This window comes from Vidua macroura, chromosome 4, assembly GCF_024509145.1.
Source record: "Vidua macroura isolate BioBank_ID:100142 chromosome 4, ASM2450914v1, whole genome shotgun sequence".
NCBI classification, from domain to species: Eukaryota; Metazoa; Chordata; class Aves; order Passeriformes; family Viduidae; genus Vidua; species Vidua macroura.
The window spans coordinates 30,779,850-30,802,355 of record NC_071574.1 but is presented as its reverse complement, the minus strand read 5'-3'; the positions used below and the strand labels follow the sequence as shown (position 1 = coordinate 30,802,355).

General features: G+C 40.3%; 1 protein-coding gene across 2 annotated transcripts in view; it reads right to left on the bottom strand.

Annotated features, from left to right (window-relative positions):
- Positions 1-5,918: 5,918 nt before the first annotated feature.
- The window catches only part of TRIM2 (tripartite motif containing 2), a 60,411-nt gene continuing 43,823 nt past the window's right edge, over positions 5,919-22,506 (bottom strand). The window contains exons 9-12 of one of the 2 annotated variants that reach the window (XM_053975725.1): positions 15,687-15,867; positions 13,972-14,042; positions 11,303-11,443; positions 5,919-10,304 (exon numbers count right to left, since the gene is read on the bottom strand). In XM_053975725.1, the coding sequence (XP_053831700.1) occupies positions 10,152-10,304; positions 11,303-11,443; positions 13,972-14,042; positions 15,687-15,867 (546 nt within the window). In that variant the 3' untranslated portion in view covers positions 5,919-10,151. The remainder of the gene's footprint in view (positions 10,305-11,302; positions 11,444-13,971; positions 14,043-15,686; positions 15,868-22,506) is intronic. The other variant, XM_053975726.1, reaches the window with a different exon arrangement.

The following is a 22,506-nucleotide window of genomic DNA, read 5'->3' as shown; positions in this document are numbered from 1 at the left end:
GCCCGCAGGCTGACGGAAGAATGCGGCGCTGTGAGCGCACTCGGGCACACCCGGGATTCGCTCTGCCCGCTCCCACCTCCCCGCAGCCAGAGGCTCAGCCTGGCCACTCCTGGGCTCCCGTGTCTTGGGGGGAAGCAGCGGGCACCGTGCCCACCTCGAGTCACAGCCACGGGGCTATGGCCACTCCTCCGGGTGCCGGCTCGTTTACATCGTTCTTCAACAACCCAAAGGCACGGCCCACGCCGTGCTGACGCTGCACCCCCAGAACCGGCACCGTAGGGCCTCCCCGGAGCGGGAGCCCCGCTCCCCTCAGAGCCACCGGGGCGGAGGGACGGCGAGGCGCGGGCGGCCGCCACCCGCCATCACTGCGGTCGCGGCTCCTCCCGCAGCCTTTGCGGGCTCCCGGGAAGGGAAGAAGGGCGAGGCGGAGGGCGGGCGATCCCGCTTACCATGTCGCGGGCGGCCGGCGCGGTTTGATTCCGGCGCCGCCGGGCGGGAAGAGGCCGGCGGGAGGGCGGGAGGCCGCGTGCGCAGCGCCGCCTGCTGCCCGCCCCGCCCGGCCCGCGCCGCCCTCACGGCGGCGGCGGGAGAGGCAGCGGCCTTTCAGCCGCGGCGAACGTGCGCGTGGTTTTTGTTAAACGTGTTCGTTTGGTTTGGGTTTTCGTTTGTTGAGTTTTTGTCTTTTTTTACCTGCCGGGTGGTGCCGTAGAATAAAACTGAGGGCACGAAAAGAACGTGTTAACCGTGATCTGACGCCACCTGTACTGTACTACCGGCCTGTCACAGGAGCCACGGGCCGTGGAAAAGTAAAGCCCTCGCTGCCCGTGGAAGGGAAGGGCCTGGCCACATCTGGTGTTGTTGGCAACAGTTGTTCATTGCAATGGCTATTCTAGCAACTTTAATTACTGACGGCTTGTTTTAATTATTATTTGTTGTAAATCACTTTCCTTCAGTGCCGCGTTGTGTTGTTTTCCCCGGTGAAACAAAACTGAGCTCCACTGTTTTTTCTACTGCTGCCGAGCAAATGGTTGCTGCAACATTTGCAAGGTCCCCGTTGCAGCGTGGGTTTTCTCCTAGTGACACGTATGAGTGGCAGGGTGGGTGTCAGAGCTGAACGTGCTGCCTGCAGTAGAGGAAGAGGAGAGGAAGGAAGCGTTTTCAGAGGGGCATTCACTCTTGATGTGGGCATGGGGCAAGCACCTCGTGTCTTCTGCTCAGTACTCATGAGGCAGCAGTGCTCCCATCTACCCATTACTTGTGAAAGTAGATTGGCAGCAAACACCCAGGTGTCACCCCCCCAAACAGAACCAGCACACGGCTGGAGCACACACCTGGAACCACAGCTGGAATGCATTCCTTGTTTCAGAGGTTGAATGTGATCACAGCAACCCAGAGAGCCCATCCACCTCCAAAACATGCTCTTGAGTGATGGTGGGGCAAGTGGCACAGCAGGTTTTCTCTGCCCATGGCCCCTGGGTGATGCCTTAAGTTTTAGCTTTCATATTTTTCAGATTCTGTACTGCATTAGTATATAACTCTGAACTTCATATAAAGTGTTAGCAAGTTTGCCTCACAGTTTAGTAAGACAAAACAATCCTTTTCCAGCCTGAGAACCAAGGACACCGTTGCAGCCTCAGTCCCAAAAGGTATAAACAACAGCAAATTGAGAAGAGCAGTCTGGGAGGATGGGACTTCATAACCTGAAGCTCTAACTGGTCAGTTAGCCCAAATATATAAATGGACCAAAACTTATAAAAGTGTGAAAACTCATGATTTAGTGTCCATCTTGGGTGGAGCCAGGGCCAGGCTCTTGTACTGCCCAAGGTGTATCCTTTGAAGGCCTTTTAATAAATACCTACTTTATTCCTTTGACACTGTCTAGCCTCTGTTCTAGGTAGCTTCTCAAGGCATCATGGGGACAGCCAGGGTCAGCTGCCCCAAGTGCCCTGGTGGCCCTGAAGCCCTTTCACAGTGTCAGGAAAATCCACAAACACCAGAGGTTTATGTCCAAAAAGGAGACAGAGGAGTTCTGCAACTTTACTCAAATAAAGGGAGAGTTCACTGGGGCACACGCCCGCAGGGTTTTTTCTCTGGAGGGTTCAGAGGGCACAGCCTCCTTTTATCATAAACTCCTGGACTCATGTTGCCTCTTCCTTTCCCCATTGGCTGAGGTACTCGGAAGGTACAGCCTTCCTGAACTGCCTACCACATATTCCCCCTTGTACCTACTATTTCACCCCAAAGCTCAGAAACTCCAGCTTGTGCAGACCCTTGTTTGTTTCAGGAGCTAAGCTGTCTGGGCTCTGCAGCAAACCCGCTGCCCAAAGTTAGCACAGACATTAAGACCCATTTCAAACATATTAACACCCATACCTTCACCCAGCAAATTGTTTGTAAAGACATTAGCTTTCCTCTCCAGGCCACATCACCGGGTTCAATTTGCTCTGTAATACAATGTTCCCTAACACCTTCTACATTTTGCAGCACCTGATCAAAACTAATTAGTTTAAAGACCGTGGGGTGAAAGAGGCCCCAAACAAAAGGGTGTATGTCACGCTTTGTCATTTGAGGGGTGGTTTTCCATTACTGCAAGAAGTGGAATGAATTACTCCTAAAATACATGAAGGCCTGGCATTTTTAATGGGCTTCAGAATGTCTAAACGTGATATTTCACAAAACTGCTAGTCTTATGCTATGATTCTAAAAACAAGACAATGGATGGAAATACAGTGTAATGGAGACTCATAACTGTGTCTTTCTGTTAGAATATTGTTCTCATTTTCCTGTGATTTTCTTAAGCTTTAACGATTTGGGCTACATTTTCTATTCTAGGAGTCTGACTGAGATCTTTAAGTACTAGTCCAAATAGTTTTCCACTGTTCCTGAGTTAGAGAAAATACAGTGCTTTGTCAATGTAATTATGCTTGGATGAGATGAAATTTGTACTCTCCTTAATTTTGCTCTTACAATTGACTGTAGCTGAATTACAATCAGAAATTCTGTTTTGAAAGGACAAAAAAGCGACAATGGCAGAAAGCTTAGCCAGTAGAGAATGAAAATTGTCCTAGTTTAATTTTGTTCTTTTCATCCATATGGGCCATAGCACAGTCTTAATTACAAGAGCTATTTTTTTCATAAGGGAAGAGCTCAAGTCAAATATATCAGGAAAATTAATCCACAAACACCAGAGGTTTATGTCCAAAAAGGAGACAGAGGAGTCTTGCAACTTAATTCAAACAAACAGAGAGGCCATAGGGCATTTCCCATGGGGTGTCTCAAATTTGTAGGGGATACAGCCTCCCTTTTATCCTGATTTCCCAGCTGCATTTCCCTATTTCCTTCCCCACTGACTGAGGTACTTGAGAGGTATAGACTCCCTGAAACACCTAATACCTAAGACCCTTTCTAATGTATAACCCCCTCCATCTTTCTTTTTCTTTGTGTCTCTGTTCTTTTTCTCTAAAACCAGAGATTTAGCAGAGTCTTGAGTGAGTAACAGTCTGTGTCAATTAGTGGAATTCCTATGGAATTTATGGTTTCCTCCATTGCTTCTTTCACCTCACTGTATCTGGCCTTATCTACCATCAGGCCCATAGTTTGTTTGTAAAGACACCTCCTTCTCATTCCTTCCCAATAGCAGATCACTTTATCTCTAGAAGAGTAAGATCAAGCCTTTCGAGTCCTGTGGCTGCCTCCCACTGCACCTATATGACTGACAGCAGTAGAGCTTAAGCATGGAGGACAAGGAGTTGCTCACCCATGGAGGGTGATACCAACTTCTCTGGATCCAAGCAGTCTGTCGTGGGCCATGGCCACACATCAAGGAACAATATGATCCATGAGTATCCCGTGTAGGCCAGTCTGTAGCATCTGCTGCCTCATTTCATCCTTGAATGAGCTTTTGGACTGTAAGCAGGTGTTCTCCCTACAAACATTTAACCCTTGAATGAAAAACCCTTGGTGAGAAATGCTAGCTGGCCCTCCCCCAAAACTTACTGCTTCCACAGCTTTGCTAGGCAGAGCTGCTGAAGTGAGCATTACAGTTATCCTCGAAGTGAGTAGCTCAAACACTAGGATTTTGGTCACAAGGCATTTCTCGGAAGGAACAAGGCATTCATACGCCTAGCTCACAATAAATCTGAGGGCAGCAGCCTTCTACTGCATGTAGCAACGAGCAGCAAGTGCTGGGTATCTCCTGCACCAGCACAGCTGGGGCCTCTCTAGGGAGAACATCTATCCACAGAAATGACATTGACTGTTCCACTCCACTGAGATAGTTCAGTCTGGTCCAAATTAGAGAGCATTCACATGAACTGTCAATAAAACTGTGGGCAGAGTTAACTGCAGAGCAGCACAGCTGGATGGGAGAGAGAACATCAGCCTAAGGAACAAGGAAACATTTTTGAACATGCAATGGCATGTTAAGGGGTACCACTCTAAAGAGAGAAGGCCTGCCTAAGGGTGACTGCCCAAAGTACCTGCTCCTTTAGCTACTTTGGCCCTATTCTCCCTGACACTGTTTCTCATTGGTGAGACTGGGTTCTCTAGTCATATTTACACAATTGTTAAAAGATTCTGCCATTTACTGCAGATATTTTCTGGTAAACAAAAGTGTTCCCCAGTATTAGTGTTCGGCCTGTCTGATTTTGCTCAGTGGTGAAGAGCCTCTGCTCTAGTACCCCAGGGAACAGAAAACATTTCTAGCCTATCAAAAAGACAAGACTTGGAATGTAACAAGCATCTTACCTACTAAGCCCAGTGGTTTCAGGCTATCCTGTGCTATTGCTTCTATTCTTCATGATCTTTTTTTACATGGGAAGGAACAAGTGCTCTGCAACTCTGAATGTCAATCCAACACTGCTTGGCTTCAAGATGTGATGTTCTTTTAGCTGGCAGACAAATAAAGCCTTTTGTAATTATCTAAATTTCAGGGCAGATAGAAAGTACATTCAGCACCAAGAGTCTATTTGCTGAGCAAGTCTATTTGCTGAGCGTGTATTCATCTGGAGATTGACAGAAAACCAAAACTGATCCATTACATTGTACTACGTTTGTCTTTAGGAGAAAAATGAGGCCTTGAAACATGGCTGCTGACACTCCCTATGACTTGCAAGAAAGAATAAAACACATATTCCTCTAGAGCATTTAGGGGAAAGATCCACAAAGATGGACAGCTGCTCAGTATTTCAGCTTTCTCATTTCTGACTGTCCTGCCACTGAGCAAACACTCATCACTAGGAGTTTCACTGACCCTGCTAGTCCCCTCCATTGAGGTTGCATCCAAGCCAAATGATGCATCTGAAGATTCTGTCTTACTTCATGAGCAAGTTCCCAGTCACACTGAGTTCTCAAATGATTCCGGTTTGCTTCAGTTCTCAGATGATTCAGTGACCAAGAAGACATAGGAACTATGTGAAATTGAAGCTTGACCTATGTGAAATTAATACAAGCTGGAAATTTGTTCTTACAGAAACAGCGTCAGACTGAACTCCTAAGGCAAATTTTCTGTTCTCTACAATAATTTAATTTTGTTTTCTGCAACAGACCATTGAAAGATTATATCACACCTCAGCTAAAAGGTACTGTGTACCTGTGATGCAAGCAGAGAAGCTTACAGCTCTTAATCTTACTGCCACCAATGAAAATCTTAATTTTGATTCCTGGACTGAAGAAGGAAGAGAGAAACAAGGAAGCTCCAACTCTGCACCTTCTTCCCAAGAACAGCTCAAGTCCCTCTTTGCTCTGTGTCAACATAAAAAATTAACATCCATGAAAAAAAACCACAGTTTCCTTGGCTTGTGACCTGTGGTGTCAGGGAAGAAAACTGGAAAAAATTACCTGTCTTCCTGCATTATGGGGTTACTTTTAGGCACAAGTGAGTATAAGACATATGAAAAATAAATCCTCAAGCATGAAAATAACAGAGGAAACAAGCTTTATTTTTATTATTTGAACTTTTTGTGCGTGGTAAAGGTACACATTTGACTCCAGTTTGCCTACATTTCCAAGACAGAGTAATTTTTTTTTTGTCAGCTAAAGCATTATGAATACCATGGCACAGAGGAAGCTAAAACTACACACACACACACACACACACACGCACACACACAAACACTTTGATGTGCATCTTTCATCCTTGACCTTAAGGAGAAAAAGTCTGTATTTAGCTTCATAGGGATTTAAAAAAAAACAAACAAAAACATCATCATCGACAACAAAAAAACAAGTGAGAAGAATATTTCATTATGAGTGTCAAGAGAGTGCAAGTTTACATATACACAAAACATATATTGACTTACAAAGATGGAATGTACAAAAACTTTTAAAAGAACATGAAAAAAAGAACTGGAAACACTCCTAGAACTGGAAAGCTGCAGCATATCAACTGGTAGAGATTTCTATCAGAGGCTGCTGCCATACACTATGCAACTTAGGGAACATTCCCATGTCATAAAGCCAAAGAAAAAGTGTCAGGGTTAAGGCTGTGTTGCTCACAAACATCAACTGAAGTGCTGTACATTCGTCAGAAATAAAACGACCTGTTAGGAACCTTCCCACTCCATAGTACAAAAGGTATTTTGTACACTTTCCACAAACAGGTCAGATAATCACTGCTTGAATTCTTGAAGAAAAGTTTGACTTTACTTCATGATTTCATAACAAGCTGTCTCCCACAAATGAAAGTCATTTCTTTAGAACAAACACAACATATCGGGCACTTATAGTTCTCATTAGGGCAACACTAGATCCTTATTATAAAAAATACTGACATAAAATCAAAAGCCCTCTAGCTTTTACAGAACAGATGAACATTTACTAGTAAACAGCACTCCATGAGGCAATTGCTTGCCTTAACCATTTTCCTTTTCTGTTTCAATGCATTGGTGCTGGTTTAGCCTATGTAAAACTCTCCTATTGTTTATATTGTATTTATCTGAACAGATCTTTTTATTCTATTCACTGAACAATGAAAATACAGTTGGCTAGTTTGTCCTAAAATGCTCCATATGACACAAGATCTAATAACCTTTTGAGATTACTTTTGAGTTGAAGATTAGTTAAATGAAGCAAATACTTTCACCATTCATGCTGTGCTGCTAGTCAATTAGCATTCCAGGGAAGTTAAAGGGACATTTGGTTATACCTGAAATCTGGCAGCAGCGTGCCTATAAAGCCTTTAATAAATGCTAACAACTCAGCAAATCACGTAGTGCAATTCTGACCTTCCTTTAATTGGATGAGAAAAAAAGTCTGCCAGCTTTTAAGTGCAGAATTTCTGCTTTGGTTGCTCTTTGTAAGGTTTGTAAGCCAAGCATTTTAGTGAAGTTAGCTTCAGAAGCACCATAAAAGCAATGTGTTTCTCAGTTTCCCAGTGCCAGGCGGATAAGGTCAGACCTTGGAAGGGATTGCCCTGTGCCACTAAATTTGAAGTTGAGCATTTACTATCAGAAATAACTTCAAATTCATGACATTCTTTAGGTGCTGCTCTGCTGATAATGTCTGAAAATGCAAAAGACTATTCAATTTTCAGAAAAAAATCTACAAAACTCCTAATAGCTTTGATCTGGGTTGTGAGGGGGGTTATGTGCAGAATTCACTTATTTCATCAGGATGCACTGGATTCACAAGGGTTATCTAAAATCCTGGTAAACAATGCTGGACCAAAGGACTGAAAAACTTTTGAAGAAAAGTGTATACATGAAATAGCACAGTCTTAAGTATCTTTTCTGATATATGGGTTAGGATCTAATTTTCATGCTTCTCAAAGTACCTGACAACAGAGATCTGGCAATGTTTTCTGAGGGGTAAATATGCAAGCTTAGTAAAATTGTACTATAAAAATCCATATTTGGAACTAAATATAACTGACAGCCACAGCACATTTTAAAAAAAAATTATCTCAATCTGTGCAACTTCTTCTCTTTATTACTAAATACAGTTCAAATGTCTTTTCTTCATTGATGTGCCATTCAAGGGTCTTCCAATGTCAGAAAGTGTTATAAGGACACTTAGAATGAAAATTTGATCTACAGCTTTGTTAAATTTTGATAGGACAGTTTATTTGTAATAACTGAGATACCATCTTCAGAATTTTAGGACAAACTCAGTTCAAGCAGAGGATATTTTGTTCTCTTAGTAATAACAAACTTGAGTTTTAATATTAATAAATGTTACCACCAGTTTCTTAGCTTCGTTATACAGTCCTTAAGCTTCATGCACAAAATATTTATTCCAATGAACTAAGGAAACTTATATTTGCACGAGAAATTTTAAATTGCTTCTATGTGCAAATAACAAACAAAGGAAAGAAGAGGAAATATCTTCAGGAAACAGTAATTAAAAACCAGACAAACCCCCCATTTAAGAAGCTTGGGGTCTGCATTTTTACAAGTCAAATGCAACTTTAGAAAAAAACCATTAGTTTTTCTCAAATTCATCAGAACAATCACCTTACATTTTAGAAATAAGACAAATACTTGTAACAAAAAAATTTATCAAAGATTTCTTTCCATTTTGCAAACATGCTTAAAATACTACTCCCTTGTTTCTGACCCAATGCCCTTTTGTTTAATGCTCTAGAAATGAGAAAATAAAGACAGCACTTCCCAGGCTATTGTAGGCATTGGCAGCAAGCTCACAGCTCCTCAAAAAACACTTAAAAGGGAGCACCACTCTATCTATATCAGGCTACAGTAGCAATTCAACCTTTGACCACTGGATATAGAAATAAGAATAAAGCCAATGCTACTTTAGAAAGACAAGTTCATACTTTAAAAACCCCCAACAAACCAAACATTAAAAACAGAACCATGCCTGTAAGAATTTCCAGTTAAATTAATACTTCAACAAAGAACACAGTAGAGAGATCTGGCAGAGGAAGAAAGGTCATTTTTCGGAGTACTGCCATTGTCAAATATCTGTTCCATAATATATGTTCCAGTTTGCTGAAATAACCCACATTTACTTTTTTTTAATTTTTATGTCAATCAGTCATACATACATACATACAAACAAATTGGAACAAATCTCACAGTCCTTGTTTTGTCCTCTAACAAAATTCCCTTTGATGAAGGACTTCAGGAATTGGTTCAAATTCATTTTTATTTGTAACATATTTTTTCTCACATAAAAACAAATAGCTTTGGTAACCCTTGGCTTTCCTATACAACCTCTGTTTACCACAGTTCCTTTGGTTGTATAACGTAGGTCCTCCACAGGGTACTTCTCTGGCTTTCTGTCCTGTGTGAAGCTGCATTTTATTTTAGAGGTTAATACAATGAGTTGCCGTAAGGAAACATGGCAATGAACACGTAAGAAAGAGTGGCACACATGAGGTTAATTGACTTGACATTGTAATAACCCTGGATCCTAATGAACTAGTTTGGTGTCAGAAGGTCTGTGGTTATACAGAAATTCCGCTCCCACTAATGTATCATTACAATTAAGTTTTTCCAGAGCTTCAGACAAAGTCCTTCCTGCACACTGAGCAAGAGGAAGAGTGAAAAACGGCCGCATGAAAGAATCCTTCATTAATGCCACATGAGTAGGGAATTTGCATTGATTCTCATAGTGCTAAACACTGAGCTGTGTTAGGTCTGACGGTTAGAGCTAGACGGATTTTGTGAGACTTAACCTTATACTAAAAGGATCTACTTGTTATACACAGTAAGACTGAAGAATGTTAAAAGTGTAATACCTACCATGATAATGAGATCTAGAAGATTCCCAGGATCACCTCTGGGTTAAATAACGTGTAAGAATGATACTTATTTAAATTTGGAAGCTCTGAGCAGGAGCTATCCTTCGCAGTCATCAAAAAGCTTTGGGGACTTTCCCCAGACTTTTCTCATTTTTGCCTTATTATTTAATTCCAGTTTCATAGGATGCAGTTTGTGTTTAATTTCACATTGTCTTTATGAATTCAGTTACAGAGGATTTTTTTTTATTAACACTTACAACAAAAATTTCAGTGAGAAACATAAGAGGTGCAAGTCCTATGTAAACAAGGTAAGTTTGGGAATTATCATGAGAGTCCATAAGAGATGCCTTTGTTATTAAAAACAAACACCAAGTAGGAGATATCCTGCACTGGATCTCTAGGACGAGTCTTTTCTTAAGGGTGGGTGATTATCCAGCTCCAGAGCTCCTTGCTACTGTAAGTATCGATAGACCTTGAAGCAGTGATTTCCAGAGTCTGCAACTACAACGTGGCCGTCTGAAGTAAGAGCCAGACCTTGGGGACCATAAAGTGGGTCAGCAGAGGTGTTAATGTAGGATAAAAATGATCCGCTTCCATCAAAAACCTTTGAGGGTGAGAAAGCACAGAATAAATGTTATGAATAAAAAAGGAAAGTAACAGACACCAGTCTGCTCTCAGAGTGTTATACTTCTCATTTCTGAAACAGTTGACATACTATAGAATAAAAAAGGGTAAAATCTGTTCTGTTATCTCATAATATGCAAGATTATATACAAATGTATGTTCTTATTAAAAAGAACATGTTCTTATTATAGCCGCCAGGATCTTTGGCAAGAATTAACACACAATGAAATAACTATAATAAAAAATAAGAACCTCAGCTGTTCTTGCTCTAAAAATAGTCAACTACGATAAATCAAACTTAATTGGCAACTCAAACAACACCTTGTTTTCCTAACAAATATCACTGTTGTGGCTAGCCTGATTCTTAGGTTCCCACACAGAAAACCAGGAATTTGTTTACCCTGTTCACAGTGCTTCCTGAGAACAACTCATAAGCAGCTCCCTCAAGTTTTATATTCAGTGGAATTAATACATACACTTTATTAGGTATTCTTTGGCAAACAAGAAGACCTTGTGATTAGCACTTAAAAGATAAAAAGAGTGCAACTCTCATAACTTGAAAGCAGAATAATTTCTCAACATTTAAAAAAGATGATAAAAATCTGCTGCATTCACCTCAGGTCATTTGCATTTTCATATTTTCCACTATGTCTCTGATCTTCTCTTATGGTGATTATAAATTACTATAATCTCAGCAATGCTTGGAAGTCTCTTAAGTCATCAAGTAACTTTTGGGGAACTACTTGGTCCCGAAATCCTTGGTCACAGTGGCCATCAGAGCTGCCAGCAGCCACACTGAAAAGCTGACAATCTAACACCACCAGGTCTGAAAGTGGACAATGAGGCATATAAAGGATGGTGTGAGAAACCACATCACTTCTAATGATGATGGTGTTTCTTGGGCAGTCTGAAGGCCAGAGTTAGCAACCCATTCGTTTTTTTTTTAATCAAGCACCTTTGAAGTACAGAAATTTCTACCTGTATTCGGCTGTTTCCCCAATCTGCTACGATAATATTTCCATTAGAATCTACTGCTACTCCAGTTGGTGCATTAAATTGCCCATTTCCTTCTCCATTTGATCCAAACTTCAGCATGAACTCTCCCTCCTGGTTAAAGACCTGTATGGGTTAAAACAACAACCTAAATATGGCATGGTATCAAGTATTAGTAATCTAGTATTACCAGTTCACCTGCTAATTAAAGGAGGAATTGAAGAATTCCTAGGAACACACACACACACATACACAAGATGGGAGAAAAGGTGCCCATCTCTCCCTTCACTCCATTACACCATATAGCATTTCTCCTCTCACTTAAGATCTGATTCATCTCAGACATGGAGGCAAAGAGCCCCAGAATTCTTCTGCAGCTTGTGCATCTTGAACTGAAAAGAGCTGAATGCAGATGGAGCACTGGGTTCTTTGTTTCTTTGGAGCTAAAATACAATGGAGCAGATGCTCTCTTCTCTGCTTCCATAATCTAACACACATTGCAAATCATGGCATGCTGCTCTCTGTAGACAGTTCAACAACTGAATTCTCTGTGATGGTAACAGGTTTAGACAGCAGAAAAATGGAGCTGATCAATGACTATTCTGTCAGTGATCTGGATGCACCAATGGGACCAAACAAGATACAAAATGTGTCATTTACATAGTACACAGCCATCTCTAAAATATTTTTGTCCATCTTGGATCCAGCTGTAGCACGAGGTCCAACAGTGTTCTTAGAGACTGACTGTGGCTTGCACAAGAAAATGCAAAGACCTGACAAGCGCCAAGTGCACACTGAAGTGCTGATAAGGTGGAAGATGTCAGGGAATTATTGCGTTCTTGAACACCCCCAGTGAACAGAGAAAAAACATTTGAGGAAGGAAATTAATGAAGTACCAAGTTAGTGCCTCAAATGATTAAAGAAAATAATAATAAAAAATAGCCAACTAATGAAAAAAATAGACAAAGATATATTGCTCTCTCCCTGGGCTGAAGTGACCAAATGAGAGAGAAGCCTACATTGCACAGGATTTTCCATAAAAGATGCCTGAGGAAAGGAACATCCTTGAAGGTTAATGGGGGCGGGAGAAAAATGTTGCTGAGTGAGCTTGCTTAATTCAAGACACTGGTGGCAGGAAGCAGCTTTGGGACTCATAAAAGTGAAATGAATTTATTAGCTATTTATAAACTAATATATTATTTAAAAGAAGATGTACTCTCTGCTCTCAGATTATAATGTCTCCAGAGTGTCAACAGTTATATGTACCAATTTAGAGAACACTACAGAAATAAGAATCTTTTCTGGTTAGTACCAAATTGTAACAAGTAACATTTGTATCCCATTGAGTCACACCAGAGACAGATGGGACACTCTGTTCTCATTAAAAATGTAATAATTATAAATCCTCTAGGATGCCACACTTCTTACATTTCTTCACTTGCTTTTTTTTCATTTCAGTTTGCCCCTTGCTGTTAAGCTTCTCCAGGCATTCTTGTTATCAGGCAAACCTTGCTTGTGGAGAGGTAATTTATGGAGTCAGAGGCCTCCTGCTGCTTTAGGGCTCCTGCAGCAGTCTTGGTTTGTGTGTTGTAATCCAAACCACAAGCTGCTACTTCCTCACTAATTCCAAAAGGATATGCAAGCAAGGTTGCTATTCCAGACCCAGGTGATTCAGCACTGCTCAGGACACAAAGGTGTCTATGCTCAGGCAGCAACTTCCTATTTCAGGTGAATATTTAATTTTTATTTTTTTTTCAATTAGAAACAGTGAAGAACTAGACTGAGGGTTCATCTGTGTGTTCAGTCAAAATAGGCATTAGGTGAAATGCCAGGGATATTATTTTGTTGGTGTGTGGGACTGACACACGTGTCCTGAGAGCCCAGGTAGAACAGCATCCTGCCTCTGTCCTCCTGCTGCTCTCTCCTGTAGAGGGAGGACACAAGAGCACGCGCAGGAGGTGTAGGAAAGGAAATGCCGGAGAACAAACACACACAGGTGAGGCATTTCTGAAGTGGCCTGTATCTCCTTCACAGACTTTTGCCAACACATCTCAGCAGGTTTCCTTGGTTTGGTTTATTACTGGGACAAACAAACTTCCTATCATACCATGACTTTAACAGGATGAGAGTCAGGAATTCCCATGGGTGTAAGGACAAGTGGCCAGTTCTGCCCAGTGCAGGAGGCACTGAATGAAAACAAATAATTACACAAGTTTTGAGAGAATCAGGTTGTAAAATGGGTCCAGTACTCTTAAAGCTTATAGGTATGGAATTTAAAGACTGTCAAGTATCTTTACTTTATTATAATTTTACAACTAGAAATGTGGAAAGCTTTTACTGGGAAGTTCAAAAGCCAAACTTTTAAAAGAAGACAGAACACAGGGTCAGTAAGAGGTTTGGCAGAGGGCTACTAAAAATAAGTGAAGTTGAAATTATTTATTTATGTTTAAGCCATTGAATTAGAGACCGTTATAGTGACACCAAAGCAATGCACTGCATGCAAAGTTCTCTGAAAGTGCTGTCCCTGTAGCAGAGCTATATCACACTCCTTATATGGAGTGTGTTCTCTTTGGTTTTAACAATACATTGTTTTCCCCAAGGAAGTACCATAATAAAATTAAAGTGGCAACTTTCCAAGTTGCCATTGACAGTACCTTGACAGAATGGTTATGAAAATCTGTAATGATAATTTCATTGTTGCTGTTTACAGCTGCAAAATGAGGACCTGCAATGCAGAAAAAAAAAGAAGAAAAAAATAGTAATACCATTAAAATAAAAAGTATGGTTCAATTAAAAAAAAAAAAAAATCAGCCTGCCAGCATATTATGTTTGGCTTCTGAGCAACAGTAGTCCAAGTGGGAATACCAATTTCAAATTAAGCATAATTTTACTTTGTGTTTTTTTTAAAAGCTCAGCATGCTCTTTGCAAACACAAATAATTTCTTTTTCAACCAGTTGTCAGCTATTGTTACCAATAGGCATTGTTGATTTCTCCCTCTCTTGTATACATATGACTATGCAGAGATTAATGGGCTTATTAACAAGACAAAACATGAAGTGCTTAAGCATAAAGCATACACTGAAAATTGTTATCAAAACTGTTCCTGTAAATTCTTAATTGAAATATTTTATGCACTGTGGGCTCACATCTTACAAGCATTTGAGCTAACAAGTTTTAGGATAAATAAAAAAGTTAATTAGAAGACCACTGTCAAGGAAAAAAGGGCATTTTTTGCTTTACATTGTGTATTGAAATATGTATGCAAATTTGAGAAAATAACCAAATGGTAGCTTGAAAACAGGCAAGTACCCAAATTAAAACACTTTATGCTATTTTGAGTTATTAAACAGAACAGAACTCAGTTTCAGTTTTCACAGTATATCAGGGAAATCTATTAAAAAAGTGAAAAATTTTGCATTGAAAACATTCAAGTATTGACAATTTACCTGTCTTCTGTAGCTTATCAGCAAGAACAAGTGATATATTTCTCAAACGCACTGTTAGGAAGTATGTGCCTACTTATTTTCAGGAGGTGTTTTTGCAAATTTTTGAATGAAAAGAAATTGAGATACCCAGAAAATTTAGCTGTGTTAGAGCTCAAGCTCTCATAAATTATATATATTATGCCATAAAACATTACAAGAGATCTCAGGATAAAAACACATTGATGCTATTCCTCTCTTTCACTGTGAACCAGTCAAAACATCAGACTAATGAAACTACATACTAAAAATGACCCAACACCTGTAAAATAACCTGCATACCTAGTTTTGCATCTTTATTTTAAATTTTGAAAGAACAGCTATTCACTTAAAATGTATCAGTGGGGTTGCTCTGTTTTTTAAACTTAAATGCATGTTCTATATGAAAGACAGCATGTGCAAGCAGTCAGTTGACTATAAATGGCAATTTCCCCAAACTTACACTGGCTGTTCCATAACTCTGCCTTTCTGATCTCAATCTTAACACTACCCCATTACACTCATTTTCTAAGAGATACCACTTAGGGCATTGGGATTTGTCTGTCTGGTGATTGGAAACACAAAGCACATCATCTGAGTTGACTGTGATGAACAGCTTAGTGTGGCAACTGCAAAGCACTTATAAAATGCTAGTTAAGATCAGTCTTTCTTGGGTCACTGATCTGAAATGTTTCCAGGCATAGGGAGGTAGATGAAACAATCTGGTTACAGTTACATTTGCAGAACAGATGTTGCAGTCTGCCTGACCAATCAAGCAAATAGGAGCTGTATGTCTAGCAGAACCTCTCCCCTGGAGGATAAAGGGGTAGATTACAGCATCTTCAACATGCTCAAACATCATGCAAATGTGAGCAGAAGAGGCAAGAAAAGGGGATTTACATATTACCATCAAGTGTACCTGCAAACTGCTTGTCACCATTTCCTCGGCTTCCGAACCTGGTGACTATTTTCCCATTTGGCTGGAAGATGAAGACACAGCATGCTTTATTGTCCACTACAATGATGTGTCCATTACGATCCACAGAAACACCTTTAGGTCCCATGAGCTTTCCAGATCCAATTTTGGCCTAAAAGGGAAAACACAAAACAGGAAAATATTTTGGCATGATAGAAATTAGTTAGTACAGTTCAAAAATTGTATTACAGGCACAGAGAAGAACGGAGAGGTATTTTTTTCATAAAAAGTTGGAAGCAATAGTTTTTGTCAGCTCTTACCATGTACTTCATTATTTTTTTTCTTCAGCTCAAAATAAAGTCTGCTTTCTGTATGTCTTTTCTAGACTGAAAAATTTGCAACCTCAGCAACTGAGTCCAAATAAGAAATATAGTCATCAGATTTGTGTGACTTGATAAACCTGTCAGAAATGCCTGTATATCCAGCATTAGGGTACCAGCAGGACAGGCAGACAAGCAGAAAGGAATTTTGTCTCCTACTGCATGCTGTTCCTGAGTCCAGCAACCACCTTGATGGACATCTTTATCACTGCCTGCATCAAAGAAGTCAGAGCTCTTGAAGCATCAGGGCTGGGTGGGATGTAGGCTATGATGTCCTCTGTTGTCTTTCTTTGGTTAGTAAGACAACAGCACCTTCTGAGTGCTCTCAGAAAGAATTTGAGCAGAGCTAAAGCTCAGGCTAACCTCTCTATCTTCCACTAGATTCCACGTGAGATTGCTTCACTTGCTGCTTAGACATATGAAGTGTCAGCTGAAAACTGCAAAGGGGAGAGGATCATGTTGCCAAACAGCAAATGAAGCAATCTTTGAAACACTAAACAAATCAAAGCTTGTTCCTGTCTTAGGTAAATAAAATTATTTCCATAATTTTAAATAGGCCTTGTGATTACCAAAACCATCTGCTGGCATAATCAGCAACAGGAGGGGAATTGTATACAATATTTCACTGGAAAAATGTTCAGTGGTGATGAGATGGATCTCATAACAGTAAATTATTTGGAAAGGCTAGAGAGCTGTCAAATCCAAAAATGCTAGAAGCATGCTTTAGGAGATTTAAAAATAAGGGATTCTTAAAAAAGGATCTAAGCAACAACAGAGCAAGCAGAAATTGAGACTAAGCCTTCAAAGAATCCATGAGCTACCTGGGCATGCACCCAAGAAGACTCTAGGATCACTTCATAATCCAGTCCACGTTTTTTACCATTCAGCTATTTTTCAGGCCATGATTCTAGAAACTGTTTTAATCTACATAAAATCAGTTAAGATTTGACCTCTCAGTTAAAAAAGGTTGTAAATACCCAATTGTTTGCACTGGAAAGGAGCAACTTGCATTCTGCTTACAGACCTTTTTTTTTTAATTGATGGACAGATTTGAAAGCACTTATTCAGGCTGGTTTCAAAAGTGTGTACTGGACAGACAATCCACCAGAGAGGCTATGCTGAAATTAGGGATTCCAGAACTTTCAGATCCTGTAGTAATTTGTGACAGACACATCCTACAAACTGAGGTTCATATCTTGGTGAAGAACATATTTTTCTGTTTGCATTGGAATTTAAATGAAATATATACTAAGATATTCATCTTATTTTTGAAACAAGGCCATCTTTCACTTCACTGCCTTTGCAGAGTGAGACAGTTCACCCCCCAAGAACAAGCAATGCTGGGAGTCATAGAATCATTTTGGTTGGAAAAGACCTCTAGGACTGAGTCCAAGCATTACCCTAACACTGTCATATTTACCATTAAACTGTGTTCACAACTACCACATCTACTTCTGACTTCTCTGCCCCTCTCCCCTCCCTCCTGCAATTGGTGAGTAGCAGTGGGATCAATTACAAGGCATTGAGAAAATCCATTGGCTAACTCATTTTTCTCATGTCCCTGATGTTTTCAAAGCAAACAGAAGGAGCTCTCCTAGCCTTAAGTAAGTCCCATGCTCCTGTTTCATGTTACATTCTCGTAGGTGGGGATGCAGGTAAAAAATAGGAGTGATTCTAAAATGAAGACACCTAGGTCCCCTGAGGATGGCTGCTAGTAAGCCATTACACAACCTTTTTCAGTCTCTAGTAAAGAAAATTCCAGGGTGTAAATCATGCAGCTTTAAGACTATGCTTAGCCAACATGCAATCATCCTGCGTCAGTTTTATGTTCATGAATGTATACTGTTATAAACTGCAAAATATTTAGGCAAAATCTACCTAATTGAAACATGCTAAAACATCCCTAGGATAATAGGAAAAACTAATATCCCTAGGATAATAGGAAAAACTATTAAAAATTATTTTGTGTTCACCAGGGGAAAGATATCAGCAGATTTAAAAAATGTATTCTGTTTGCATAACAACAAAGCAGCAAAACCATAAATCAAACGCAAATGTGTAGATGTATTTCCTTTGGGGTGATTAAATCATATTCTCCTCTTCCTTTGGGATGCCCATGCGGTTGTCTGCTTGAGCACTGCACCACCTCCTTACCATCTTTCCAGGATTCCTATGGAAAATGACTCAAGACTCTTGAGTACAGTGTCTTCCTGCCCATATAAACACATATGGAAAAATATAACAAATAAATCATGTACTACATTAATGGGCAGTCAGTGCTGAGAAGAGTAATAAAAATCACTATTCTTGGGCCAGGTTTAAAATATAATTTGCAAGCAGCAATAAAGTATGCCCAGCTAGAGTTTGCAATGCTTTTTAGTAAAAATCTGTTCCCAGTTTAGATCAAAATATGCTGATGACACATTACTGGATTTGGCTGAACATATTTTTTGTATATTTTTATTTCAGAAAGTTTCTTAGAATTATAGGTTTGATTATTTAGAACAGAACATTATGAAACCCAGTCACTCCCATTAAATGTATGAATGGAAGAATTTTCAGGCTTTTTTTCCATTAGAAATAAATACAGTATAATGAATCATGTAAACCCTTAATACAAATAATGTGTTTAATTGAATTCAGTCAGGGACGTTATGTCCCTTATTTTATAGGCTCTTAGGAATTTAGGCTGGTTTTCCAGCACGTGTTTATAAAGTCACCCTACCAGGTTGGAAATATTCTACTGTCAGATATTCCTAGAGGTTAAAAAAAAAATTTAAAAAAAAATATCAGCTAGCCTCCCTCAAAATTTATGAAGACTTTTCCACTGAAAGAAGTAAGCATGTTAGGGCTAAGTTTAACTTTACCAATCTTGCTGCTGTCTGAAAAGTTCAAGATTGTCAGGGATTAATTAAAAACATTCAACAAACCATCTTTTCCTGTCTGAGAACCTCTCTAATAAGGAGATACACTTTGTCACACTTTGCAATATCGCACAATAAGTGGATTTATCATTCGTGTGACTGTCAAAATTCAACTGTGACTGTTTAACCACACTACCTATTCCCATTGGAACATGCAACCAGCTTCAGACAGCTCCTTCCTTAATTCTACTAGTGAGGCAAAGAAGAAGTCTGACATATAAAATGTTTCCTTTAATCTTTTCGCACTTATCTAAACTTGATCTTGACTTGCTGAGCCCTGTTTGGTTGATAACAAGCTTGTCATCTTACATACAGCTCTTCAAGACTAGAAAGAAAACAATTCTCTTCTCAGAGGAACAGGAATCATTCTCTTGGCTCTGTTGTTCCTTCACTAGGCTTGAACACCACCTGGTGAGGAGCTGCTACAGCTGCTTCACCATGCCCTCTCTCCTTAGCCTAGTGCTGTATCTGCTGCAACAGTTTTCTTAGCAATTTCAGAGTACTTGGCAGAGAAAGCCAGCAATGTTATCTGCCTTCTACAGATGAAGAAAAAGCACTGGGCAGTGAAATGGAAGATCACTAGTCACCCATGAGAACTGTGGCACAGCCAGAAACAGAAGCCCCAAATCCTAAGACCCAATCTGAGTCTTCATCATATCCAGGATAGTGCAGCCCTTCATGTGAAGAAGCTCATGTTTTGGTGCAACCTTAGATTAGAGTTTGCCCACCTCAGCACTTATGTAAGTTTTACAGCCTTGAGAAAACAGAACTCTGTCTTTTTTGCTGCCAGAACTGAGGAAGGTGACACTTTTCTGCCTGGCAGTGGAAGTTGCCAAGGGGAGTCAGTCCAGTGCTGTAATCAGGGACATGCCTGGGCTTGGCTCCAGGGAAATTTGCCTTATGGCTCACATGACTATTAAAATTCCACTAAGGGAGAGTGAGTATAAGTAGATACAGAAGGAAGGGGACAACATCAAAAATAGTTAGATTAAGCTCAAAACAGCCCCCTGATACTGCTGAGTTAACAACTAGCAGGCCACCTGCATCAGAGGTCTTACACAATGACTTGCAGGCACAGTCCTCTGAAGGCAAATGCCATTATCCCTTTCCCTCTCTGTTATTTCAGCAAGTGCTGCCCAATTTAATCTGACAATGCTGCTGTAAGAATTACCACTGCCAGCACACAAGAAATTACAAGGCTTTCCCCAGATTCCCACAGGCTAGATCTGTTACATCTATGTTCTGTGCTTCCCATATATTTTATTTAATCCCATCGCAGAATAATATCCTGAGCTGGAAGGGACCCACAAGGATCATCGAGTCCAACTCCTGGTACTACACCATCATGCCCAATACAAGCCCCATCCCTTCATGGCACTGACTGTCCCCATATCACAGCCTCATCCTCAGTGGATATGACCTCCCAACCCTGTGTGTGTCCTCCCACAGTTTCCCCAGGCCTTGTGCTCATCCTACCTGCATCCCTCCTGCCCAGCTCAGCTCTCCAGCTACACTGTGCAGTACAGGATCCCCTGAACCAGTGCTGCACCAATACAGGACCCCCTACTCCCATTACAGCTCCTCAGTGTGGCCCTGTGCCCAGTGCCCATCTGTGTCTCCATCCCAGTGTTCCCACTGCCTCGCTCCTGCTCTCCCCGTGCACTTGCTCTGCCACCTGCCCTCCACCCAGCTTCTGCACTTATGTGCTTAGGCCTACCCTTGGTATAAAAAAAATACTTCTACAAACATTTATTTTCCTCTCAAAAACATGGCTTATTGCATCCAATCTAAAAATAGTATTTTATACCATTGATGTTTCATCTCTCATTTAATCAGTCTAGTCCCAAGAGCTATGAAGTCTGATGCATTAATTTGTATTAACCACACAAACACTGCCAACATCACACAGCTTTTGCATTTTTTTTTGCAATCCAACAAAAACATTGACTGAAATCAAATCTAGGCTTTACATCAGAGGAACTACATTAATGATTATTTTTTTCCAATACCTGTCTCCCTGCTGATAGTATATCACCCATAGGGTCCTGGCTTCTCCAGAGCTTTTTCCTCCAGAGCTGACACCATCCAAAATGCTGGATTTACAGCGTATCTTAAGAAGGCAGGAAAACAAGCCCTCCATGCTCTGTCTCCAGTTGACATTAAAGACGTTAATAATTATTTAAAACACACCTAGGATAATCAGAATATTTGGATTTTTAACTAAATGACATACTTCTTTGGGTTTGTTTTGGTGTTTTCATTTCATTTAAGGACTTCAGCCAAAACTAAGGTTTTCCTGTATAGCTCTACATTTTCAAAATTACTTGACAAGTAAAATCACATTCTCTCTGCAAATGCAAATAATTTGTATTTTTTTTTTACCACTTGCATTACATTTTAGTATTGTTTTATTTTAGCTTGAAGTCTATACATGATTTGGATACTTCTAGAACCATACACACTCTTTTCTCAGATGGAGGTCACTGAGGACTATGGAAGCACAATCACCTATTTGCATTTGTCACTTTACAAAGACTATTTAGAGAAGGGTCATTTCTTGCTGCACACATGAGCAGCTCAGAACCTGACCTTTTTGGTCATTAGGCTGCCAGAAAATTAGCCAAACAGGCTGTATCTGTCCAATGCAGGACTCCAGAACTAAGTAACTATGGTAGAAATTTCCTTACAGGTCCATTATCCCCATGACTAGTGAATACTTCTTGCCTCTGCCAGAGGTGGCTCTCTCTAATGTGCATCACCAGACTTGGTATCATGCATTCAGAGAACAGCACCAAATGAAGGAAACCTTTAATTCTCTCTAGAACTGCACTCTAGGACTGAACCCAAGTGAAATAAATATTGCAGGTTGGAAATCATCAGTGTAGTGTAGTAGCTGCTGTCTTATTTTATTCTCATTAAAGGCATCAGAGTTGCTATGAAAATATGAGGTTGCTTTCCTTAGAATTTCTGATTTCTGAAACCTAAAATATCATTACTGTCTTTCAGTTTTTTCAGTGTACAACACACCAGCTAGAACACTCCTGTCTATGCTGTAGCACTGAAACAACACCCTGGGTTACCCTTCCTTGCTTTTATTACCAACAGGGCCATACATATATCATACACTGTAATTGCTGAGAAGTATGGAATAAAAGAGGAGGTCATCATCAGTCTGCAACCTTCTTTTTCTCCTCCATATGTCACTGAAGAGCTTCATGTACTCCTTGTAAGATTTTATGTTTGTCTGTGTGCATACATATATCTGCACACACCCTTCTGTACAATCAGAGTACTAATGATATGAAGGTTGTTGAGCTAGTCCAACTAGCCTTCCTGGCACTTGCTATCCTTGGCCATAAGTTACAGAAAGGCCTCTAAGCACCCAGTATGGAACATGTTGTCTCTGCTTGGTGTAACATTAGCATTACTGCTGTGATCTCCTCCTATTAATTATACCATGTGGCTGGGTCAGAGGTTTCCACATCACAACAATGGAATTTAGACTAA